This window comes from Pseudorca crassidens, chromosome 15, assembly GCF_039906515.1.
Source record: "Pseudorca crassidens isolate mPseCra1 chromosome 15, mPseCra1.hap1, whole genome shotgun sequence".
Classification (NCBI taxonomy): domain Eukaryota; kingdom Metazoa; phylum Chordata; class Mammalia; order Artiodactyla; family Delphinidae; genus Pseudorca; species Pseudorca crassidens.
This window is the reverse complement of record NC_090310.1, coordinates 29,315,843-29,342,632: the sequence shown is the minus strand read 5'-3', so window position 1 is coordinate 29,342,632 and position 26,790 is coordinate 29,315,843. Positions and strand designations below refer to the sequence as shown.

At 41.4% G+C, this 26,790-nt stretch overlaps 2 protein-coding genes across 2 annotated transcripts in view; both read right to left on the bottom strand.

Moving 5' to 3' along the window:
* Window positions 1–26,790, bottom strand: part of ZC3H7A (zinc finger CCCH-type containing 7A) — a 236,266-nt gene that overhangs the window by 71,902 nt on the left and 137,574 nt on the right. The window lies entirely within an intron of this gene.
* On the bottom strand, window positions 13,652–26,785 carry RSL1D1 (ribosomal L1 domain containing 1). The gene is made up of 9 exons (XM_067706611.1): window positions 26,608–26,785; window positions 25,636–25,775; window positions 23,704–23,842; window positions 22,483–22,631; window positions 22,294–22,395; window positions 20,921–21,014; window positions 20,710–20,835; window positions 18,021–18,293; window positions 13,652–15,887 (listed from the first exon to the last, which is right to left on the bottom strand). Exons 1-9 carry the CDS (start codon window positions 26,704–26,706, stop codon window positions 15,561–15,563), a joined length of 1,449 nt encoding a protein of 482 aa, XP_067562712.1. The 5' UTR covers window positions 26,707–26,785; the 3' UTR covers window positions 13,652–15,560.

Sequence of the window (26,790 nt, the reverse complement as noted above, 5' to 3'; positions counted from 1 at the left end):
AGGCAAACACCCTTCAAGATGAAACGTCGATCAGAGCTATTTCACTGCGTTTCTTTTCTAGGAGACAGGATCTTGATTGGATAATTGCAATAACATGAATTCACCCATCAGCTTTCATCCCAATTAATCCAATGATAGAAGATGCTGAGGGGCTGAGAAACTTCTTACAGGGGAGATGGGTAGGACACGTATTATATGTGATTAAGTATCAGGCACTTATGTGAAACACTAGGAAATCATACGTTTGTTTCCCCTTGGCTGTTGATGGTGGTGGTTTCATTTGTCTTCACCCGATGATGGTTTGGTCAAGATGAGGGAAACCTTCTTCTCAGCTACCACCCAATTTGTACCAGGGTTTCCCAATTGCCCTGAGCTTGAGAATCCTGGGACCCTTGTTGAAAGCACAATTCACCTGGTGCTTCATGGAGGTTCCGGCAGTGGGACAAGGAGCATGGACTTTCCACGGCACCAGGAGATTCTTAATATCGGCAAAGGTTGTAGAAACACTGCTTAAAATTATTCACCCTATGCTTCTTTATTCACAGCTTCATGGAGGTATAGAAAACAGCACACATTTAAAGTGTGCAATTCAATGAGTTTTGACATATGTTATATACAATGAAAGCATCAGCACAAATAAGATCATAAACACATCCATTGCCCCCCAAAGTTTCTTTGTGCCCCTTTGTAATTCACATCTCCTTCCCTCCCATCCCCAGGCAACCACTGATCTCCTTTTTGTTACTATAGATTACTTATCATTTTATATATATGACATCATTCAGTATGTATTCTGTCTTGTTTCTTTCACTTAGGATAATTATTTTGACATTCATCCTTTTGCTTTGTGTATCAATAGCTTCTCCCTTTTTATGTAGTATTCCACTGTTGGGTATAGTATATCCCAATGAATTCATTCCCCCACTAATGGATATTGAGGTTGTTTTCATTCTGGGACCATTACAAATAATTGTAGATAATGAAAGAAGTACAGTTAAGAAGAGATAACTTTCTTTTCATTAGAAGAAAAATTTTATTAACAAAACTTGAAAAATATAAATGGTAAAAAAGAAGGAAGTGAAAAACTCTATACATATAAAACAGAGACAGAAAATACACCATCATGCCTGGGAAGTGGGGCTTTGGATATTACTTTTCTTACAAATCTTCAGTCATTTCAAAAACATGTATTCCTATTTCAGGGATGGAGAGGCCAAAGCAAGGAGTTTATAGTTAATATTAAAATAATACCGAGGAATTGTCTGTATGACAGATCGGCAGAACTGCTGGGCACCCACATATTATCTCCTAGCTCCTTGCTGCTGGACGGCACAGAAACATTCTCTACTTTTGGGAATGTATTTTTATTTCCTATAACCTTTCCCAGGTCAGTGGGATACTGACACAGATAAAGGCAATTTCATTTTGTAAAAAAAAAAAAAATTTTTTTTTTTTTTACGAATACTTATACATTGGGGAAATTTTGAAAAATATAAAATGATTCAAGTAGAAATAAAGATTATTACTTACCCCACTACCCAGAAATGACCACTGTTAATGATTTCCTGTTGCGTTTCCTTTTTTTAATTTTTATTTATTTATATTTTGGGCTGCGTTGGGTCTTCGTTGCTGCGTGCGGGCTTTCTCTAGTTGAGGCGAGTGGGAGGCTACTCTTCGTTGTGATGCGCAGGCTTCTCATTGCGGTGGCTTCTCTTGCTGTGGAGCACAGGCTCTAGGCACGTGGGCTTCAGCAGTTGTGGCGCACAGGCTCAGTTGCTCCGCGGAGAAAATTATTAGGTCTGAGTACTAAGAATGTTACTTTAGTAAAACAAACTGGGAAGCTTTGATTTACAATGCACGATATGATGTTGATGGTGATGATGACGATGATAGATCTCACGACCTTTATTCTCCAACTTTTTAGGTTTTTGTCTCTACATTCACTTTTGATAATTAATATGTTCCCAAAATATTCATTCCGTCTAGATTTTCAAATGTGTTGGTAGGAAGTCAACCATAATTCCCTCTGATTTTTTTTCCAGCCTATTTTTCCCGTCTTGGTTATTAAATAGTGAACGTTTATTTTGTTTGGCTGTAGAGGGGTTAATTGATCTGTCACCTTTTTCTAGAAAGAGCTTTCGGTTTTACCTGTTCATTTGTTATTTTTAGCTTTCTTCTTTTAAAGCCTTTCCTGCATTTTATTAGTTTCCTCCCAATTCCTTAAGTTAAATGCATATATGATTTTCAGTTTTTGTTCAAAAAATAATTGCAAGTTTACTTAGAAAAGTGAAACCCAGAACCATAAAGGCAAAAAGTATTTTAGTATGCAAGATTTCATTAATTAAAATAGGGTAACTGTTATATTTGTATCATTAACACACACACACATGTATATAACACATGTAGACAAGAGACATATAAAACATATGTAGATCCCTAAAATACAAAGAACTGCAAATCAAGGACAAAAATCCAATAGCCTAATAGAAAAGTAGTCAAGGCATAAGAATAGGAGACCCACCTCTGAAGAAATGCAAATGTAAGTTAATACACATAAAAAGATATGCAGCTCAACCAACAATAATATTATAAGAAGCACCTTTAAGTGACTTTCAACACACTAAGCAAAAATCAAGCTACTCATTTTATAGAAGAAATGATAGTTTCTCACACCTGGTCCAATAGGCAACTGTTTAAATTTTTTTTTTGAATATAAGAAATAATTTCCCCCAAACAGCCAGTTACCTTTCAAGCGAAATGTCTTTAGATGAAAAGAGAGTCAACATGGTTCTGTGTTTCTTTTTTATGATTTAGGCTCTTGACTGGATAATTGAAATAACATGGGTTCTCATGGGGAGCAATTTTCACACATCAGATTATTTTTTTTTCTGGTTTAATCCGATAACGTAAATACCTTGATTCTATAGATTTAAAGGAAATTCCTAGCAGTGAGAGACTAGGGCCAAATGCATATAGTTCATTCAAATGTCCAATGTAAAAAAATAATAAGAGGAAGTAAAAACTCATTTACTCTGTCTTTTACTTGGCTGTTTCATTTGATTTCACCTGCTGAGGATTTGGTAAAGATGTAGTGGAAGCAACTTTTTACTACCAGGTTCGTTATACCAGTGTTCCCCTACCTCGCTGAGCATAGGACTCATCTGGCCTCTTGTTAAAAACACAGATTCCTGAAACTTCCCTGGTGGTCCAGTGGTTAAGACTCTGCGATTCCACAGCATGGAGCATGGGTTTGATCCCTGATTGGGGAACTAAGATCCCGCATGCCACTCAGCACATCCAAAACCCAAAAAAATACACAGATTCCTATGTCCCACCATGTGTAATTCCAGTGATTAAGTAGGCCTGCAATGGAACCAGGAGTGTGCACTTTTCAAAAGTGCCACCCCTCACCCCCAAGAATTTCCTATTTCCTCTGTGCTCTCAGTGATAGACATTTAAGGGAGTAAAGTGCAGGAGTACTGGCGTTTGTCCACTGCAAAATAATTTCACTAAAGAAATGTTAGAAAATATAGTTTAGAAGAAAAATACTTATGCATAGGAAAAATATTGTAAGAAAATATATCAAAATATTAAAACATGAACTGTGCTTATGTTTGAGAGGTGAAATTATGGGTATTATTTACAGATTTTCAGACTAAAGACTGCAGAGCGCACTAAAAATAGTTCATGGCAGTATTCCCATTTCAGAGATGGAAAAAACAAGCACAAATATTTATGGTTGTTTCAAAACAGGATACCTCAAGAGAATGAGAAGACAAGCCACAGACTGGGAGAAAATATTTGCAAAAGACACATCTGATAAAGGACTGCTATCCCCCAATATACAAAGAATCCTTACAACTCAACAATAAGGAAACGACCTGATTTTTAAAATGAGCCAAAGCTCTTAATAGACACCTCACCAAAGAAGATGTACAGATGGCAGATAAGGACATGAAAAGATGCTCCACATCATATGTCATCAAGGAAATGTAAATTAAAACAATGAGATGCAACTACACACCCATTACAATGGCCAAAATCCGGAACACTGACAACACCAAATGCTGACGAGGATCTCTCATTTACTGCTGATGGGAATACAAAATGGTGCAACTAATTTGGAAGACAGTTTGGCAGCTCCTTACAAAACTAAACATACTCTAATGATACGATAAAGCAATCACACTCCTTGGTATTTACCTAGAGGAGTTGAAAACTTACGTCCTCACAAATAGCTGCACATGAATGTTGATAGCAGCGTTATTCACAATTGCCAAAAACTTGGCATACAATAATGCTAATATTCCGGGCAATGGAATATTATTCAGCACTAAAAAGAAATGTGCTATCATCAAACCATGAGAAGACACGGAGGAATCTTAAGCACCTACTACTAAGCGAAAGAAGCCAGTCTGAAAAGTCTACCGACTGTATGATTCCAACTCTATGACATTTTGGAAAAGGCAAAACTATGGAGACAATAAAAAGATCAATGGTTGCCAGGGGTTCTGGTGCGGGGAGGGGAGAAGGACGACTAGGCGGAGCACAGGTGATTTTTAGGGCAGGGAAAATACTGTGTGTGATACCATAATGGTGGATACATATTATCAACATTTATCCAAACCCATAGAATACACAACATCAACAGTGAACCCTAAAATAAACTACGGACTTTGGGTGATAATGCCGTGTCCGTGTAGGTTCATCTGTTGTAACAAATGTGCCACTCTGGTGGGGATGTTGGTGATGGGGGAAGGCTATGCATGGGGGGCATGGGGGGGGAGGTGTATGAGAAATCTCTGTACATTCTGCTCAATGTTGCTGTGAACCTAAAACTGCTCTAAAAAAATTGTCTTAAAAACAACCACCACCAACACAGAAGACTTACATGCATACACGTAAGAACTGCTGATATGTAAGATTCATGAGGAATGACCAGGTGGTACTCTGAGATGGAAAAACTAGATGTCTTTGCTCTACTCTCTAGTTCTTTGTCATGAGGGTTGAGGGGTGTCTTTTGACAAGTTTCACTTCTTGTAACTTTTCAGTAAGTCATGGGAATAAGGAAAGAAACTCAGTAATTTTCCTTTTATTTTTTAAACACTTTTTTCTGATTATAAAACTAATTCCTGTGCCTTTTGGAAAATTTAGAAATTATAGAAACACAGAATAAAAACAACCTATAATTCACCACCCAGAGATAAACGTTATTAGCATTTTGTGGAAATTAGCTTTTCCAAGTCTTTTGGTGCACATATTAACTTTAAGACAGAACTGGAAAGAGATTGTATATCATGTAACTTTCTCTGTGCCATTAATAATAAATAGTAAACATCCCACGTTTATTAATTTAAACATCGAATTTAAATATTTCTTAGCATACTTTTCTATAACATTTGTAATGATTGCATAGGTTTTCAATGAATTACTCTGTGTCCAAACCATAAGGATTTAACCAAATCCTTATTGTAATACTATATTAAATTTGTTTTCTGTTATTTTTCCCATATTAAAAATCAGTACACATTACATATAGACCATGGCATGCAACTTTGATTGTTCCACTAAAATAATTATCTATTCCTAACAGTTTAATTGCTGTGTCAATGAGTATGAACACTTGAAAGCTAAAGCCATTCTAGTGCAGGCTTAAGGCTTCATTGCAGGCTCTAAAGGGGAACGTCAGTTATACTTGTCATCAAAATAGATATGACTTATTAAGCACCTACTACATGCCACTTTTTTTTCAACTTTGCTTACCTTTATTTATTTATTTACTTAATAGATATTTATTGGAATGTAATTGCTTCACAATACCGTGTTAGTTTCTGTTGCACAACAAAGTGAATCAGCCATATGCATACACATGTCCCCATAACCCAGAGGGAGTCTGAGCCTCCGTCCCAGCCTCCCCATCCCACCCCCCTAGGTCATCGAAAAGCACGAAGCCGATCTCCCAGTGCTATGCTGCTGCTTCCCACCAGCCAACTGTTTCACATTCGGTAGTGCATATATGTCGATGCTACTCTCACTTCGCCCGAGCTTCGCCCTCCCACCCCATGTCATCAACTCCACTTTCTATGTCTACCTCTTTATTCCTGCCCTGCAACTAGGTTCATCAGTACCTTTTTTTTTTTTTTTTTAAGATTCCATATATATGCATTAGCATATGGTACTTGTTTTTCTCTTTCTGACTTACTTCACTCTGTATGACAGACTCTAGGTCCATCCACCTCACTACAAATAACTCAATTTCATTTCTTTTTATGGCTGAGTAATACTCCATTGTATATATGTGCCACAATCTTCTTTATCCATTCATCTGTCGATGGACACTTAGGTTGCTTCCATGTCTTGGCTATTGTAAATAGTGCTGTAGTGAACATTGTGGTGCATGTCTCTTTTTGAATTATGGTTTTCTCAGGGTATATGCCAGTAGTGGGATTGCTTGGTCATATGGTAGCTCTATTTTTATTTTATTTTATTTTTATTTTTATTTTTTTTGCTGAACGCGGGCCTCTCACTGTTGTGGCCTCTCCCGTTGCGGAGCACAGGCTCCGGACGCGCAGGCTCAGCGGCCATGGCTCACGGGCCCAGCCGCTCCGCGGCATGTGGGATCCTCCCGGACCAGGGCACGAACCCGTGTCCCCTGCATCGGCAGGCGGACTCCCAACCACTGCGCCACCAGGGAAGCCCTGGTAGTTCTATTTTTAGTTTTTTAAGGAACCTCCATACTGTTTTCCATAGTGGTTGTATCAATTTACATTCCCACCAACAGTGTAGGAGGGTTTCCTTTTCACCACACCCTTTCCAGCATTTATTGTTTCTAGCTTTTTTGATAATGGCCATTCCAACAGGTGGGAGGTGATATCTCATGGTAGTTTTGATTTGCATTTCTCTAATAATTAGTGATGTTGAGCAGCTTTTCATGTTCCTCTTGGCCATCTGTATGTCTTCCTTGGTGAAGTGTCTATTTAGGTCTTCTGCCCATTTTTTAACTGGATTGTTTGTTTTTTTGATATTGAGCTCCATGAGCTTTTTCTATATTTTGGAGATTAATCCTTTGTCTGTTGTTTCATTTGCAAATGTTTTCTCCCATTCTGAGGGTTGTCTCTTTTTTTTTTTTTGGCCACGTTGTGTCTTCGTTGCTGCACACAGGCTTTTCTTTAGTTACAGCGAGCAGGGGCTACTCTTCGTTGTGGTGCACGGGCTTCTCGTTGCAGTGGCTTTCTCTTTTTGCCAAGCATGGGCTCTAGGCGCATGGGCTTCAGTAGTTGTGGCACGCAGGCTCAGTAGTTGTGGCTCATGGGCTCTAGAGCACAGGCTCAGTAGTTGTGGTGCATGGGCTCAGTTGCTCCGCAGCATGTAGGATCTTCCCAGACCAGGGCTCAAACCTGTGTCCCCTGCATTGGCAGACGGATTCCTAACCACTGTGCCACCAGGGAAGCCACTGTCTTTTTGTCTTGTTTATGGTTTCCTTTGCTGTGCAAAAGCTTTTAAGTTTAATTAAGTCCCATTTGTTTATTTTTATTTTTATTTCTGTTACTCTAGGAGGTGGGTCAAAAAAGATCTTGCTGTGGTTTATGTCAAAGAGTGTTTTTCCTCTAAAAGTTTTATAGTGTCTGGTCTTGCATTTAAGCCTTTAATCCATTTTGAGTTTATTTTTGTGGATGGTGTTAGGGAGTGTTCTAATTTCATTCTTTTACATGTAGCTATCCAGTTTTCCCAGCACCACTTGTTGAAGAGGCTGTCTTTTCTCCATTGTACGTTTTTGTCGCCTTTGTCATAAATTAGGTGCCCATATGTGCATGGGTTTATCTCTGGGCATTCTATCCTGTACCATTGATCTATATTTCTGTTTTTGTGCCAGTACCATACTGTCTTAATAACTGTAGCTTTGTGGTATAGTTTGAAGTCAGGGAGCCTGATTCCTCCAACTCCATTTTTCTTTCTCAAGATTGCTTTGGCTATTCAAGGTCTTTTGTGTTTCCATACGAATTGTAAGATCTTTTTGTTCTAATTCTGTGAAGAATGCCATTGGTAGTTTGATAGGGATTGCACTTATTCTGTAGATTGCTTTGGGTAGTATAGTCATTTTCACAGTATTGATTCTTCCAATCCAAGAACATGGTATATTTCTCCATCTGTTTATGTCATCTTTGATTTCTTTCATCAGTGTTTTATAGTTTTCTGAGTACAAGTCTTCACCTCCTTAGGCAGGTTTATTCCTAGGTATTTTTGTTGTTGTTGTTGCAATGGTAAATGGGAGTGTTTCCTTAATTTCTCTTTCTGATTTTTCATTGTTGGTGTATGGAATATCTTTTTCCATCCCTTCACCTTCAGTATGTATGTGTCCCTAGGTCAGAAGTGGGTCTCTTGTAGACAATATATATATGGGTCTTGTTTTTGTATCCATTGAGCCAGTCTGTGTCTTTGGTTGGGGCATTTAACCCATTTACATTCAAGGTTATTATTGATATGTATGTTCCTACCATTTTCTTAATTGTTTTGGGTTTGTTTTTGTGGGTCTTTTTCTTCTCTGTGTTTCCTGCTTAGAGAAGTTTCTTTAGCATTTGTTGTAAAGGTAGTTTATTGGTGCTGAATTCTCTTAGCTTTTGTTTGTCTGAAAAGCTTTTAAGTTCTCCATCAAATCTGAATGAGATCCTTGCTGGGTAGAGTAATCTTGGTTGTAGGTTTTTCTCTTTCATCACTTTAAGTGTATCCTGCCACTCCCTTCTGGCCTACAGAGTTTCCACTGAAAAATCAGCTGATAAACTTATGGGGATTCCTTTGTATGTTATTTTTTGTTTTTCCCTTGCTGCTTTTAATATTTTTTCTCTGAATTTAATTTTTGGTAGTTTGATTAATATGTGTCTTGGTGTGTTTTTCCTAGGGTTTATCCTGTATGGGAGTCTCTTTGCTTCCTGGACTTGGGTGACTATTTCCTTTCCCATGTTAGGGAAGTTTTTGAGTATAATCTCTTCAGATATTTTCTCAGACCCTTTCTTTTTCTCTTCTTCTGGGACTCCTATAATTCGAATGTTGGTGAGTTTAGTGTTGTCCCAGAGGTCTATGAGGTTGTCTTCAATTCTTTTCATTCTTTTTTCTTTATTCTGCTCCTTGGCAGTTATTTCCACCATTTTGTCTTCCAGCTCACTCATTCGTTCTTCTGCCTCAGTTATTCTGTTATTGATTCCTTCCAGTGTATTTTTCATTTCAGTTGTTGTGTTGTTCACCTCTGTTTGTTTGTTCTTTAGTTCTTCTAGATTTTTGTTAAACATTTCTTGTATTTTCTCAATCCATGCCTCCATTCTATTTCTGAGATTCTGGATCATCTTTACTATCATCACTCTGAATTCTTTTTCAGGTGAATTGACTATTTCCTCTTCCTTTATTTGGTCTTGTAGGTTTTTACCTTGCTCCTTCATTTGTGACATATTTTTTGCTGCCTCTCTCTCTCTATTTTTTTTTTAATGAGTGGGATTGTGTTCCTGTTTTACTGGTCTTTTGGCCTGAGGCTTCTAACACTGGAGTTTGTAGGCTATTGGGTGGAGCTGGGTCTTGGTGCTGAGATGAGGAACTCTGTGAGACCTCACTCCAGTGAATATTCCCTGGGGTCTGAGCTTCTCTATTAGTCCAATGGTTTGGAGCTCCCACCGCAGGAGCCTCCGCCTGACCCCAGGCTCGTGAATCAAGATCCCCCAATCTGCGTGGGGTGGCAAAAAAAAAAAAAAAAAGAGAATAATAACAAAGTAAAAAATAAAATTAGACTAGGAAACTAACAGATATGTTAGAAAGAATATAAAAATAAAATATAGATGAATCAACCATCAGAAGGTACATCAGTTCCACAATAGTAAAAAAGAGGAGGAGGGAAAAGAGAAAACAAAACAAACAAAAAAAACGGGGAAAAGGCCTTGGTTGTGGGGGGCGGGGCTTAAGCAAGGGCGAGGTTTGGGTGGTGGGCGGGGCCTATGCGCAGGACCCACAGGGCTGGAAAAGATCCTGGGGGGGTGGGGGGTGGGGCTTAGGCTCCAGGAACAGAAGGGGGCCAGGTTAACCCCCCACCCCTCGTCTCAGAGGGCGGGGGACCTCACCTGGGAGCCCAGCAGGCTTCCTGGGCTCGAGTGGGTGGGGCAAACATCCTCTGCTCCTCTCCCTTTCCTCCCGGAGGGCCCCTCCCGCCTGCCTCTCTTGATCTCCCTGGCCTCAGGGGTGCCGATCTTGTCCGGCCTCCACTTTTCCTCCCCTCTCAGTCCCCCTACATCCTACCGGTTCACTCTGGGGTTCCTCCTGTCTCCTTGGGGGTCAAAGTCCCCCAGCAGCGGCTGGCGGGTGTCCTAGTTGTGGGGAGACGCTAACTCCGCATCTTCCCACAGCACCATCTTGACTCCTCCCCTCTACATGCCACTTTTATAACTCTAAATCTTGTGAGTACCCTCTACAGTAAGTACATTAATTCGCATTTTATAAATTAGAAATCTGAGGCTCAGAGAGGTTAGGGTTGAGTGGTGGTGCAGAAACAACAGAATTAGGATTGAAACTCAACTCCATCTGGCTCTAGAATTATTCCCTTTCTGCTAACCCAGTAGATACATAGTTTCCTCACGTTAGGGCATACTTGGAACATGTCAGTATCTGTGTGGTACACAGAGAGAAACTGGAAGGGATTTAGAGGCATGCATATGAGATTTGTGGGGAAAATGCAAAACATTCTTTACATTCTAGAATTATATTAAAATAAAATATACCCTATTAGGTGATATTAAATATTGAATAAAACTCCCAAATGTGTTTTTATATTTGTAAATGAGAAGTTTGGACTTGCTTCTGTGAACATAAATTTTTCTTATCAAAGCTGTATTGAGATATAATTCATGGAACATAACATTTACCCTTTGCAAATGTACAATTCAGTGGTTTTTAGTATTTTCACAGAACTTTACAACCATCACCTCTAATTCCAGGACATTTTCATCATCCCAGAGAGAAACCCTGTACCCATTAGTGGTCACTTACCATCCCCTCCCTGCCCCTGACCTTGGCAACCAATAATCTACTTTCTGTCTCTATGGCCTTGCCTATTCTAGACATTTTATATAAATGAAATCTTACAATATATGGTTTTTGTGTCTGGTTTCTTTTACTTACCATAGTGTTTTCAAGGTCCATCCATGTTGCAGCATGTATCAGTAAGTCATTCCTTTTTGTGACTGAATAATATTCCATTGAATGGATATGTTACATTTTCTTTATCCATTCATCAGCTGGTGGACATTGGGTTGTTTTCACTTTCTGTCTACTAAGAATAGTGCAGCTATAAACATTCAGGTGCAAGTCTTTTTGTGGACCTATGTTCTTAATGCTCTTGCGTGTATACAAAGGAATGGATACAGTAACTCTACGTATTAAACCCTTTCAGAAAATGACAGACTTTCCCAAAGCAGCCACACCATTTCATATTCCCACCTACAATGCAATAAGGGTTGCAATTTCTCCACATCTATCTTGTTATTGTCTTTTGGATTACAGCAATCCTAGTGGTGTGAAGTGGTACCTCATTGTGGTTTTGATTGGTATTTTCCTGATGGCTAACAATGATCATCTTGTCACGTGCTTGTTGGCCATTTGTATACCTTCTTTAGGCAAATGTCCATTCTGATCCTTTCCTCATTTTAAAAATTGGATCATCTTTTTATTACTGAATTATAAGTTTATGTATTCTAAATACACATTCCTTCTCAAGTACGTATTTCCTTTCATTCTGTAGGTTGCCTTTTCACTTTTTAAAAAAATTTTTTAATTTATTTTATTTATTTTTGGCTGTGTTGGGTCTTCACCACTTCGCGCGGGCGTTCTCTAGTTGTGGCGAGCAGGGACCACTCTTCATTGCGGTGTGCGGGCCTCTCATTGCGGTGGCGTCCTATTGCAGAGCACGGGCTCTAGGCACGTGGGCTCAGTAGTTGTGGCTCACGGGCTCTAGAGCACAGGCTCAGCAGTTGTGGCACACGGGCCTAGCTGCTCCACGGCATGTGGGATCCTCCCAGACCAGGGATCGAACCCATGTCCCCTGCACTGGCAGGCTGATTCTCAACCACTGCGCCACCAAGGAAGCCCCACCTTTTCACTTTTTTGATGGTGTTTTTTAAGGCACAGAAATTTTAAATTTGGATGCAGTCCAATTTTTCAACTTTTCTTTTAGCACTTGTGTCTTAGGTAGCATAGCTAAGAAACTACTGCCTTACCTAAGGTCATGAGGATTTACTCCTGTGTTTTCTTTTAAGCATTTACATTTAGGTGTAGGATCCCATTTTATCTTCCATTAGTTGAAGACTGTCTTTTCCCACTGAATTGTCTTGGCACCCTTGTCAAAAATCAGCTGAGGGCTTCCTTGGTGGCACAGTGGTTGAGAGTCCGCCTGCCGATGCAGGGGACGCGGGTTCGTGCCCCGGTCCGGGAGGATCCCACATGCCGCGGAGCGGCTGGGCCCGTGAGCCATGGCCACTGAGCCTGCGCGTCCAGAGCCTGTGCTCCGCAACGGGAGAGGCCACAACAGTGAGAGGCCCGCGTACCACAAAAAAAAAAAAAAAAAAAATCAGCTGAGCTTAAACGCAAGGGTTTATTTCTGGATTCTCTATTCCATTCCATTGGTCTATATGTCTGGTTCTTTTTCTAGTCCCTTCCTACGATCTCCACTAGCACTTCCTTCTAAAAGCATATTCTACATTTAAAACATTTGACAGACATCAAGAGAAGTTCCCTAACCCCTGGGCCCACCTCCTTGCAGCCAAACTGTGCCCCTGTATCAAAATTCTGAGGATGCCACTCCACTCACTAGACTAGGGCATCTCTTGAAGGGCAAAGCTGTGTTTTGTGTATTAGTTTTTCAAATCTAGTACCTTGGCAGTTTGTAGAAACTTAATGGTTAAAGGGTATGTGGGTAAGTGGCTGGCTGAGCGAATGAAATAAAAACTTGGTAGCTCAACAGCTGAGCTCAACAGTTTTTGAGACTGTTAAGGTTGAGTACACTGGAGGAATAGATTTTGAGGGAAATCTGTAATGAAAAGTTGATTGTTTGATTCACATAAGCTAACATCTTTTAGATAGCTAAGAGACATCTTTTTAGGTGAGTCAAAATCATACACATGCCCTATTTCCTGTAGCTTCTAGTATAGAAAATGCCCCAGGTTATACAAACAAGGATTAATCCTTTCAAGATAGTGTTAACTAAGATGTAGAATCTGGGATTAAATATATCCACCTAAATAATTTGCCATTTTCTCTCCAGGACCATTATACAGAAATCACTATAAGCAAAATTTTATTTGTGGTCTTTTATCACATGCATTCATTCCTTTAAGATCCAAGCACCGACGAGGGCTTCTCGCATTTCTTAAAGTCCTAATTGGGAATCTTGGCACTGCGACTACTAACACACTAATTGCAGGCAAGGAAAACATAGCAAATTTAAGAGATAAAAATGCACGTAGTGCAGAACCTTCAAATATTTAATTAAATGACAAAAGACTTCTTTGCTAATTAAACCCTAAACATCCATGAACTGAATGAAGTACATAAAGTGTTTTTGGTCTGGTGACAAGACAAAATGACTTAGCAATTTCTTTGCATTCAAATATTTCTCAAGACCATGAATAAAATGTAACCTTTATTAAACACTTGGACAGTCTTAAATACATTCAAGGCATTTAAAATATTAAAATTTCCATGCTTATTACAGTTCCTAAAAAACAAATTAACTAAGATTCAATTACTTCTTCAGAACAAAAACATGGCAAATTTCTCCCACCAGATCTGGTTTTGTCCATTAAATCTTTACGGCATGGAGGATGAATCCAGAAAACCCACTGTTGATTTCCACTGAAACATAAGCCACATACTCGACCTCTTATCCGACAAAACAATGTAATTTACTGCACAGATTTCCAGTACTCCTCTTGGCCCCTGGGTAGGCCATTATTGGCTCCCAGCCCTCGCAGCCATGAGGTAAGGTGCCTCCCAAACTTAAGCCTTGGAAATCTAGCACCATGATGTGAACATTTTCATTACAATTCAGAATTATCTCTAACTCAACTGTGGCCTTCAATTGTCAAAAAACTATCATCCTGCTCAAGAAACTTAAGTAAATCTGCTCTTTTCAACATAGAGAGCTATGAGAATTTCTACAGAGGGAAACTAGATGCACAGTGGAACAGGAAGGTAAACATCTGCTTCGTATTCAACAGGGACTAAGCTACAGGCCAAAGAACCACTGGGTGTTGCAAAATCTTTAGCTGGCTAGAGGATGGGATTAAAAAAACAAACAGCTAGCCCCAGAAAACTGTCATGGAGAGCACAGACTATATGATTAGGTAGGTAAGTTTGCCCTAAGCAAAGCAGTAGACTTAAATCTTCATCTTTGAATAAGTTAAGTTTCTATGGTAAACAAATCAATTACACTAAAACCCTACATTAAATGTAGTATACTCACTTTTACAGGCCTAAAAGGACAGTAGAATGAAAAACAAATTATTTTGTATTTCAGAGGTTTTCATGATTTAAAAAGCTGTCTCAACTCCTTGACTTGCTGGAGAACCATCTGAAGCTTTGATTCCTTTAGTCGTTATGTTCATGAACCCTATTACCTTTGAAAGCATGCCTCACTGGCCTTTCCTATACTACACTGACTATGTCACTCACTATTAGAGATGCGTACCCCAATTCAAATGCAGGGAAAGGCCGAGTACCTGAAAAGTCACATACTGCCTCAGGATATATTTGACAATGACCCGAAGTTTAAGAGTCTACTCTCCCAAGCTTCCTACCCTAGAGCTGTCACATAAAAATAGGTCTGTTTAGGGTGAGGAGGAATCTGGAGGAAGATGGAAAGGCTTATGGAAGACAAATATTTTCTTGCCTCCAGCGTTCAGGATTCGATCCAGTGCCTCTGTGAATGACTGCATGTTAATCTCCCCCAACAAATGTATGCTAACTCAGTGATCTGCAACCTTGGCTCATCACCATCTGGGTCCTGGAATCCATTATTTTAATTTCGATTCCAAGGCCTTTTCTAAGACCCATCTCAGCATGAGGGCCACGGCTGACTTGCACGCAGTGAGCCCATCAGTGGCCTGCAAACAAGCTTTGGATGTGTCTGCACAGATTACTGTGATGGAGCTGTCATGTGAACAAATGGCTTAAAGCAGATGAGGAAAAGGGTCACATCATAGGCATTCAAGTGAAACCAACAAGACATGGGATGCCAATTTTATACTGAGAAACAAATGTTTACTTTAATAATAAAAAAACACAACCACAGAGAAGCACTGTATTTTCCCTCTACTGCATTAGCAAATACAAAGAGCAATGAAATAAATGGATTTACTTCAAACTACTGGTTCTTACACCCATGAACATGTATGAGAATTACTTGTGGAGGTTTTAAAAACTATTTAAGTCTAGGCCTCACTCAGCGGTTCCAACAGGGGTCAGGACCCAGGTATTTTTTACAGGCTCTTTAGATAGCTCTGATGAGTAGCCTGCTGGTTGAGTCTCTGATTTTAGGTTGACTGGGGTACTTTGGGATTTTTGGGCCACTGTTTGGGGGTACGGGGAGCTTTTTTCGCAGATTTACTAGCAGTAGTGAAGAACTTGGCCTCTGGCTTTTTAGGAGTCTGTCTTGGGTCTTTTTTCCCCAGCGAAGAGGTTCTTTCTTTCTCCAACTCTTCTTTGATTCTTGCCTTCTTCCCTGGGCCTTTACCTGGGGTCTTGGACTCCAGAGCTGTTGGGGTCTCCAAAGCTGGGGAGGCCTTTCTCTTCTTCCCATGAGGTGTGTTGGGACCAGGACTCTTCTTTGGAGACTTCTTTCCTGCAGCACCTTTTTGTGTCTAAGAAAAAGAAAAAAGTGGGTGTGGTGTGGGACAGACAACTGATGATGTAACTCTAAGAGTCACTGTTTTTAAAATTTAGGGAACCCCTAAGAGGGAAACTGCAGCACGATGAATGAGGAATGGCTTTTTCCTCCTGCCTCAAAATCATTTTGAAAGGCAGCTGTACTCCACTATTAATGACTGTAAAAAGGACCCTGGCACCTCCCTGGTCTAACCATCTTTCCTTATGGCTGCGGCTAAGGACTCCTAGAAGCACTGGGAGCACAGTGGGAAGACCTGTGACCTAAATACTGACTCTTCTTCACCTCCAGTTGTAAATTCCTCGCATGTGGGTTACGGCAGGGGGTTCCGTAACAGTGTGTGTGAAAACCAACTGGGGTGCCCGTTAGCAAAAGGGAGGACCGTGTTCCAGACTGGAAATCCTGGATTTTCCAAGCACCCCAGATGATGTGGCTGATGATCCAAGGACAACATTCCAGCAATGGACTCTGTCCCACACAGAAGGTTATATAGACAAAACAACCAACAAAACTTCGTTTTTGAGTTAACATAAAACAGATGGAAAATTTGAAAAACACTGAAAATATAAAAAACAAAACTCTCTAATAACTTTACCACACAATATTAATATTATTCACTACCTTTTCCCCATGAGTATGTATTTAAAAGCCAAGTATTATGCTCTTTCCCCAACTACCTCATTAGTATTTCCTAAGCACTATAAACTCGTACTAAACGTTATCTTGAATAACTGTATAAAAACTACTGCAAGGGTACATAGCATTTTCTCACTTTTGCTTCTACAGTGAACAATGCTGAAACTTTCATATCTTTCCCCTCGTCAAATTCCCTAGATGGGTTCAAAGGGCATATACACTTCCACACTCTTTTTTAGGCCTCGCCTCGTCGCTTGTGGTATCTTAGTTCCCTGACCAGGGATCGAACCCCGGCCCCTGGCAGTGAAAGTGCTGAGTCCTAACCACTGGACTGCCAGGGAACACCCAACACTTCTACACTCTCGATGCGTATCACCCACTCAGGAAGCTATGCTTTCCACTCTTTAATTTCCAACACATTACCTGCCAGTCCCATTATAACAAATATAGCTTACTTTTTCTAGAAACAATTATACTGCCTACAGTTAATATACTGATCAACATTAATTTCAAATATTTTTAAAAAAAACCTCACTAGCAGCTTGGGGACACTGTAAAAGGAATATTTCACTAGCAGAGGAAAATTATAACTCCGTTGAAGATGTTAAGGATTACTGTGAGGAAAAAATACCTAATAGGTAAAGTGCAGTAACAGCCCTGGGTTGACTCTAATGGGCTGTGCCGAGGGGCCATGTGTCTCATGCGCACATGGTGAGGGCAGCCCTCTACTCTCTTAGGGACCCATTTCTCTCCTTATTTTCAAGAGGTCTCCCCCCAATATTTGGATAGATACTATGAGTATGAGCAAAAACATTATCAAAATGGGAATTCCCTGGCTGTCCAGTGGTTAGGACTCAGCGCTTTCACTGCCATGGGAACGCGGTCGATCCCTGGTTGGGGAACTAAGATCCCGCAAGCCTCGTGGTGCGGCCAAACAAAACAAAAACAAAAACACATTATCAAAGCACCCCAAAACAAAAAAACTCAGTTCCTTTAAATCACCTCCTCTGAAACCCATGAAGTCAGATTTCTGTAAGAACCATGCAGGGTGGGGTGTTTGAAAGGTTTCAGAGGCAGGCTCCAGCACCCAAGTTTCCCTTGGCAAATTTTCTGAAACTAATTATGCGGTGACTGAGGACTCACCTTCAGAAACTGAACCTGCTTTTCAAAACCACAGGCAATGTTTTTTAGAATTATTAATATGGCCGAGTCTCCCTTGATTCCAAGGTACACAAAAGGCTGTGCTGACTACACATCGCTTCACTATTTAGGAGGGGGACAGAGTCAGTCGGGGTTCTTGGGATTTACCCTAGTATTTTTCATCCATGACTTCACATCTGTTCTCTGGCAGAACAGATTTTTATAAACGATGCCTCCCAGCTGCGTAGCACTTCCCGTCCCTCACCAAGTGCCTGCCTGGCACACGGAGCCCTGGAATCCTTCCATGATGGATATTAAATATTAATGAAAATACCTCTATGCTTCTTGCAGCTGGAGTTTCCTTCACTGGTACCAGCAGTGGGATTTCATCTTCAGACTCGTCTTGAGCTTTAGGGGGGGTGCTCACCCCACCGGTCTCCTTCTGGGGTCCAGGGTCCTGGGCTGGAGCACCACCAGTTTTGGGGGCCGGTGCATCTGTAGTCGGGGCTGGTGCAGCCTTTCCAGCCTGTTTCATAAGCTTCTTGTTTCCTTTCTTTTCCTGCTGTCTTTTAAGACGTTCTTTCTTCTTTTGGCTTTTCTTTGATACCTACCAAAAAAAAAAAAAAAAAAACAAGCATAATTTTAATGGGGGACTCTTTTGTTGGTAAATAAATGGCACAGACTTAGCACGCGCAGTCAGATCATCCATAAGATCCCTGAAAGGGCCTTGACCTGTACAAGATCCAAGCACATGAGTCCCATCGCCAGCACTTGAACCCCAACTCTGCTTTGCCTCAGAGTCCCAGCCAAAGATGCATTTTATGTGGTAAATTATATTCAGAATCTGGGTATCTGAAGTGTGCAGTCACCAGCTGTGTGGAAGTCAACCTCATTTACAGGTGAGTTACAAATAATCCAGAATTGTATAGTATGTGATGTGTTGAACTTCCATATATGCAGGTTCCACATCTGCAGATTCAACCAAATGTGAATCAAAAGTATTCAAGGGGGCTTCCCTGGTGGTGCAGTGGTTGAGAGTCCGCCTGCCAATGCAGGGGACACGGGTTTGTGCCCCGGTCCGGGAAGATCCCACATGCTGTGGAGCGGCTAGGCCCGTGAGCCATGGCCGCTGAGCCTGCACATCTGGAGCCTGTGCTCCGCAACGGGAGAGGCCACTACAGTGAGAGGCCCGCGTACCACCAAAAAAAAAAAAAAATTCAAGGGAAAAAAAAAAATTCCAAAAAGTTCCAAAAAGCGAAACTTAAATTTGCTGCACTCTGACAACTATTTACATAGCACTCACATTGTATCAGTCATAAGTAATCTAAAGATGATTTAAAGGGCGTCCAGTGATTAATACTCTGTGCTCCTGGGAGTGCTGGGGGCCCGGGTTTGATCCCTGGTTGGGGAACTAGATCCCGGATGCTGCAACTAAAGATCCCGCATGAGGCAGCGGAGATCCTGCGTGCCGCAATTAAGACCCGGCACAGCTAGATAGCTAGCTGGCTAAATACACAGATAGATAAATAAATATTAAGAAAAAAAAAGATTATTTAAAGGATGCCAGAGGATGTGGTGTAGTTTATGTGCAAATACTATGCTGCCTTATATAAGGGACTTTAGCACCCACAAATTTTGGCATCCTTGGGGGGGATCCTGGAACTAATCCCCCCATGTATGAGATGGGTGACTGTACATCTCCGTGAAGCTGCTACAAAAACAAAAAACCCTGATATTTTTTTCCTGCCTGAGTTTGTGGTTGAGAGTTAACACAGTAGCAAGTTTACATAGCTAGAGGTCCATTATCCTTACCACAGAGTACTGTTAGATAACATCTATAACTGTGACAAAATTCCATTTTAACCAGCAATTCCAACATTGTCACCAAGCCCTCAACTGAATCTGACAAACAGCAAAAAATTCAGACTTCTTGTTTCCAGTAACAGCAGTTTATGTTATTTTGGATTATGAAAACAAGTAAAAAGTAGGGTAAAATATTAACAACTTTTTTCATAAAAGCACTGATGAGCTGATTACACTGTAAGAAATGTTTGCCCCGAGAGTATTTGCTGATCCCTAACTTTTAACAGCTGTTATGACTGGGCACAGGAGGGCAGGGGTGTGAAGTGGAGAAATCAAATCCTAATGTCCATACCAGGCAGGGATTCTAAGTAAAAACCTCATTACAATAAGCTGGGACCCCAATGAGTCGGACCCTCAGGATAGAGATGAACAGGGGGCAGAGTCGTGAGGATCTGTCACTGTGGGTGGATTTGAATCATTCAGGGAACCTCGAGCCTTGAGTGTGCTTCTAGGTGGTTCTGGGTTGAGAGTGCCCCAAGGTGGCTGGCTGCCATAAGTCTAAATCCTCTCGGGAAAGATCTTCATCTCACCCCTCAGGTTACTTCTACAAATAATTTTCCAAATGGACTATCCACGATACAGTCCACAATAACTAAGTACACAGGAACCAGCAGGTAGAGACAACCCGCTACATCACCAAGATGGCTAATGGTCTGAATTATCAGACAATAAAACAACTATGCTTAATGGGTTCTAAGAATTAAGACAAACTGGAAGACTATTTAGATAACAGAAAACCAAAAAAAGGTAACGATAATTTGAAAAAGAACAAAACACAGAACTTCTAGAAGACAAAAAATTAAAAGACTGAGTCTAAAAACTCATTGGACACATCGATGAACATGGCTGGAGAAGGACCAAATGAACTAGGAGATTGGTCCAGCCAATAGCAAAAAGTTCCATTTTCTCTCATGCGGCTTTCTGCAATATTACCAGCAGCACTGAAAACCTACAAACCAAAACCAAGAGGTATGCCAGCCTCATACGATCTTGAATTTCGCCCATAAATAACCATGTACTGAATAGACTCGATTTCGGTTTTCCTCTTCCTCTCAGCTCCTCCTGACACTGCACAGGCCCCTTCTGAGCCTTTGTTCTCTCTTCCTGGGCTGCGCTTACAGCCTTGATTACACCTGCCTGGGATGTGAACTTCTACTAACCTTTTTCTTCTGACTTTGTGTGCGTAGTCCCCTGGCTTCACCACGACTGCTGACAAATGAAGAAAAGACAGGCAAGGAAACCGATCTCTCAGTCTTCACGTACAAGAGCTTCACACTCTCCCACTTCTGAAACAGAGAGAAGAGTAACATCATTTGTAGGTGTTTTGTTCCTTTAAACGAACGGCCAGTGGAAGCATCTGCGAGACCGTACCTCCGGCAGTTTCTGTGAAAGCCTTCTTGTGACAGCAACAACGTTTTCCACGATGTGCTGAACTTGCATCCCAGTGTGACCAATGCGGATGGTACTGAAATTTAATAAAGCATTAGACACAGAGAGCTGAAAAAATAACTTGGTTTTCAAAATAAAGCATAAGCAGGTATGTGAGAAATACACAATCCTAAAAAAATTTTTTTTAATGTAAAATCATTGAAATCTTTAGGTTCTCAATTTATTTTAAAGGAAGATGATCATCCTTCATGTTCTAGAAGTGCCCTCCTCCTGAAATATGCCCTACCATCAAGAGGTGACTGAGGAGCTGGCACCTAACCATGTGAGGCTGGGAGGGGCAGTGGGGAGGGCCAAAGGGAATTCCACCTTCATTCTGGAAAACACAGGTCACTGAGTCAGCCCTCAAGCTTTCCTGAGGGCAATTACCCCCTGCAGCGGCTGTTCTGAAAAGGACCACCCCCAGGAGGACTGCTTGCTACCTTTATAGCTCCACTGACCTGACACAGCGGCCACCTCTAAAATGAACAGTTGCTCGTGTAATAGCATCTTCTGGCCAAGAGCAAAACCACCCCCTCAGCTGAAGCAGAGGGCAGCCGCAAGCCAACGGGGAAGCCCAGAAATGCCCACTGCTCAGCCACTGGGTCCGCTGGTCCTGGCAGCCCCCACTCTCCCCACCATGGGAGCTAAAAGGCAGGCTGGCTGTCGGCAGGATGAGTGCAGAATGAGGATGAGACAGGCTGATGCTCCTACCTCCCCCCAGACAAAGACGGGACTCTGCCCATTCTGTGCGCCCACTGTCACTGACCTGCACGTACACCCTGAACCAGGCTTATTCTCCTGTTTTCCTAAACATCTAAAGGTGCCCTGTACAGGGACTTCCCTGGCGGTCCAGTGGTTAAGACTCCATGCTCACAATGCAGGGGGTGCGGGTTCAATCCCTGGTTGGGGACCTAAGATCCCACACGCTGCACGGCACATCCAAAAAATTAAAAAAAAAAAGGGTGCCCATCCAGTACAGTAAAAATCAGCAGACGCGCCTTTTAAAATTTAAGTTAGTTAAAATCAGGTAAAGTTAGAAGTTCAGATCCTCAGCTGTGGAAGCCATGTTTCAAGTGCTCAGCAGCCATCTGTGGCTCATTCTTCTGCATGAGACTACACAGCTATAGACCATCTCCACCACTTTGGAAAGTTCTAGGGGGCAGCACTGTTCTAGAGAATTGAATACTTCTAAAGAATGAATTTTAGTTTTAACAGAAGAGTCTGGTTTCATTAATACTATCTTATTTTAAAAAGTTTATAAAATCATTATTAAATATAAAATGAAACAGAGGCACACCTTAACGCCTTTTACCTACCTGCAAGAACCACTTTTAGAGATGTTTAAGACAGTTCCCCCTACACAGTCACTGATCTCTCTGGATAAATTCTTGGCCTGAAGGTTTACAGGTACTGGAACTCTAAAACAATACAAAGGCGTTTACAGCAGCACATACACACCCATAAATTTCACGCTACTAAAGTCCAGTCATTGCTGAGAAACTTACTTCTTTCTGTTGTAGAAATGTCTCCCGAGGTGTGAGGGTAAGAGCCGCCTGATTCTGGCGTCCGTGATGAAGAAGTCGAAACTACCCAAGAGGCGGAGCTTAGCTTCATAGGCTTTATATTCCTTTTTTAAAGTTCGGAGGGGGATAATCTAGAAAATGTAAAAACATGAATCTATATACAAAACAGAAACAGACTCACAGACACAGAAAACAAACTTATGGTTACCAAAGGGAGGGGAGGGACAAATTAGGAGTTTGGGATCAACAGATACAAACTGCTATACATAAAATAGATAAGCAACATGGATTTACTGTATAGCACAGGAAACTATACCCAATATCTTATAATAACCTATAATATAATCTGCAAAATAAACAAACAAAAAACCCTGAATCACTATGCTGTACACCTGAAGCTAACAATATTGTAGACCAACTATACTTCGATAAAAAAGAGAGAGAGAGGAAAAAAAAGATATAAAAACAAAAAATTAAGAACCTGAACAACAAGAAGAAGAAATACTGGGGCAATTTGTATTTGGATTTTAAAATGCCCTGGGGTCACAGTTTAGTGAACATGTGAGTATCTAAAACAGCACAGGCACAGGGGCAAATGAGTCGGGACCTCAGCTAAAGAAACCGAACCAATGACTACAAAACGGGGGAGGGGTGCCAAGTCAGAGGCAAACCCAGGATGCTCTGGAAGGAGAGAGAAGTGACACAACGGAGCAGCGTTCTATAAAATCTTCAAGATATAATCATTACTGATGCACGTGTTGAGCTTTTAGGTCAACATACCTCAACAGCCCATCTGTCACAGGGAAGAGGGAATATGCCCTACCTAAAGCCAATGAGAATTAAATTAAAAAGAGAAAATTAAGTTAAAAATTAAATTCCTAGGAGAGAAACATGTACCAGGAATGTCACTTTAATTGAATCCAATCTTTTAGTTGTCTTGAAAATATTAACCTGCTCCCTACCTGAGAAATGTGCTTTTTTCCCATAACATATTTTATTGAACACAACAGATCTAAAATGCCATGTTTAACTGTAATTTACAGAAATTATTTTATATTCTTTTTCCATATTAAGTCCTTAAGATCCAGTATTTGTGTTACATCTTAATTCTGACTGGCCACGTATCAAGTGCTTAATGCCATGTGTGGCTAGCTGCTACCATGATGGACAACTTAGCATTGGTCAGTTACAGCTATTCATTACCTGAGAAATGATTTTAACTCCATGCTTGTTCAAAAGCTTCTTATAAAAACGTTCTGTCTGTTCGGGAGTTAAATTAGGTTCATCTTTGGTAAATAAACAGATATCTGCTAAATCTGATCGAATACCATGAGGCAAGGACCTGCAAAATACATGAGAACGAACCAAGGAATAAAGCATTATAACTGATAACATGTATGTTTATATGCCACAGAATACACAATAAATTCACTGTCATCTCAATAAACTTCATTCATGCTTTTAAAGCAAATACACTACTGAGAACATTTAAAAATATATCTAGGGCTTCCCTGGTGGTGCAGTGGTTGAGAGTCCACCTGCCGATGCAGGGGACACGGGTTTGTGCCCTGGTCCGGGAAGATCCCACATGCTGCGGAGCGGCTGGGCCCGTAAGCCATGGCCGCTGAGCCTGCGCGTCTGGAGCCTGTGCTCCACAACGGGAGAGGCCACAACAGTGAGAGGCCTGCGTACCGCAAAATAAATAAATAAATAAATAAATAATCTAGTTTTCAGTGGTACAGAGGAGAGATTTAACATTCAAATACTAAATCACCACAAATATCTGCAGGCCAAAACATCAACTAATATTTGGGATACAATTAAGACTTAAAATATAATCAAAGATACTCAAAGTAGTGCACATGTAATTATTATTATTTTACGTGTTGCTATATAAGCATACGTACTACCATGTGCTAGAATAATCTAGTTTCATCAGGACAGTTCTGATTCAGAACTCTACCTTGCAGAAACCCCTGGGCTCCATAAACATAACTCTCAAGACCAGAAACAGAAAACGGAGCAAACCTACAGGGACCAGCAAACATGAATTATGTTGAGTCTCAAAAAGGTTTAGCTCACTTTCTAGGCCTACATGTTCTGAGGAAACATTTCCTCAGTTTAAAAAGAGAGCAATCCGCAGTAGCAGGACTTGGCAAACGAGATGGCAAGTGGCAGAAATCACCAAGAGGTGAGCAGTTGGAAAAACACCGCGGAGAAAGTAAGGGCTTTCCAGAAGCAAAAACCCGCCTGGGCAGAGGTATGGAATAAAGAACGCACCCAGATACATAAAGCAATAACTAAGGCAATCTGGCTGGTGCGGTTTGTGAGAATGAGTTAAGAGAGAGTCTGAGGGTCAAAAGGGTCTTTCCAATTTGTAGTCATTCTTAACCCCTATCACCCACCTTTATGGGGAAAAGAAAAAGAAGTTATCCCACACACTGCTTTCTATAGCACAGCTGGCTTTTTAACACCCAAGAAATGAGAGACTCCACAGAGAGGCAGGGTTACCAGACAGAATATAGGACATCCAGTTAAATCTGAACCATTTTTTAAGTATAATTATGTCCCCAACATTACATGGGACCTACTTATCTAAAAAATTGCTTGTATTTTTATTTGCTAAATCTGGCAACTCTGCAGAGAGGGCATCTCTCACCTACGAGTCCTAGCAATAAGAATGTGCTATCACCATGGGTTTTTTTCTCTTAGGAAATCACGGCCAAATTTTTAATTGTCTGTATAAAGGAGTGAGTTCAGGACCTCAGGGATTTTAGCTTGCAACTAGCTTGACGTGGAAAGATAACAGATCCTATGAAAATATGAAAGCTGTTGCATTTATTCTAACCTCTGTCCTCTCAAAAACCAGGTTTTCAGATTCAATAGAACAGCTTAGGTCAAACTGTCCACCAAACATCCAGAAAACTGGTGACATTTCTAGAAAACTTAAGCACATCTGAAATCCTAGAAAACTTAAGAATGTCTGAAGACCTATGTTTTTGGGGGGCACAATTATTTCAACTCAAGATATCCTGAGTTTGCAAAGTTTCCACCAGAAACTAAGCTGCCGTTTGTTAAAGTTCCACGGAATGGCCAAGCCGATAAAAAGAGCAAAGGTAGAAAATCAGAACTTACAATCTGACCCTCAGTTCTTTACTTGGAATTTTCCATAATACCACCATTAAAAAGAAATTTTCATTCTCATTCAAAAGCAATCCATTTGCGTTTTTCCTGGATCTGGAATGTGCCAACAGAGCTTCTACTGCCTTTTTAATCTGCAAGGTGGAGATACACAAATAAATTTACATCTCAATCGAATTTAAAACTTGCCCCCGCCCCAGAATTTGTCCCTGATAAATTTCTATTTTAGCAGGTAACCTCCACAACCGTATCCATTAGGATCCTGCAATTTGTAATCAGAGGAATGTAGCCACCTAAGTATCCGCTAATAGCATCGTCTACAGAAACGAGCCTCTTCTAAATATAACATCGAGACAGAGAGAACGTGCTTCCCCTGCCCTGGATGATGAAGGCAGTAATACCAATAAAAGCGCAATACACCTGCATCTAGTATTTCCTGAGCGCTTATTACGTGCCAGGCTCCCTGGGTACCGCGCTTTAGGTGCATCACCTCCTCTCAGAGACCATTTTAAATGCGAAGTTACTGAGGCTGGTAAAAATCAAGCGACTTGGCCAAAGTCAAAGGCAGGGAAGCAGAGCCAGGTGGACCTCACCCCAGGATCCCAAGTTATACCTGCAATCCAACTCAAGATAAGAGACTTCCCTGGTGGTCCAGTGGTTAGGACTCCGCGCTTCCACCGCAGGGGACACAGGTTCGATCCCTGGTCGGGGAACTAGAATCCCGCAGGCCGCGCGGAGCAGCCAAAACAAAAAAATCCAACTCAAGAGAGCCAGGCCGCAGGGCTGGAGGAGGCGGGCGTCTACCCGCGAGTACAAAGCAGCGGGCGAGCCGAGGGCACCGCGAACGAGCGACCCTCCCAAAGCTCCGAAGGCGCCCACACCGGCCCGGAGCCCGCATTCCGCACCCGCGCCGCCCAAGGCCACGGCCATCCCGCTTCCGAACGCCCCTCCCCAGAGGCCACTCACCTGCTCTTCGTCCAGCAGCTCCAGGCCGGCCGGGGTCGCTGGAGTCGAAGCTGAAGTTGCGGTTGAGGTTGACGGTGGAGTAGAAGCCGAGGCCTCCATTTCGCGTTCCCCTCGTGGAGACGCGCATCCGGATCCCAGGAGCTGGTTCCTGAGGCGCACGCGCGAAACCAGGCCCGTAGCCGG

Bases quoted from the DNA above. Each gene is read 5' to 3' on its own strand.
- RSL1D1 (XM_067706611.1), bottom strand. From the start codon at position 26,706: ATGGAGGCCTCGGCTTCTACTCCACCGTCAACCTCAACCGCAACTTCA. The intron at 22,396-22,482 runs GTAAGTTTCTCA...GTATTGTTTTAG, and splicing joins CATTTCTACAACAGAAAGAA to AGTTCCAGTACCTGTAAACC. The intron at 15,888-18,020 runs GTATTTTCATTA...TCTTTTTCTTAG, and splicing joins CAGCTGCAAGAAGCATAGAG to ACACAAAAAGGTGCTGCAGG.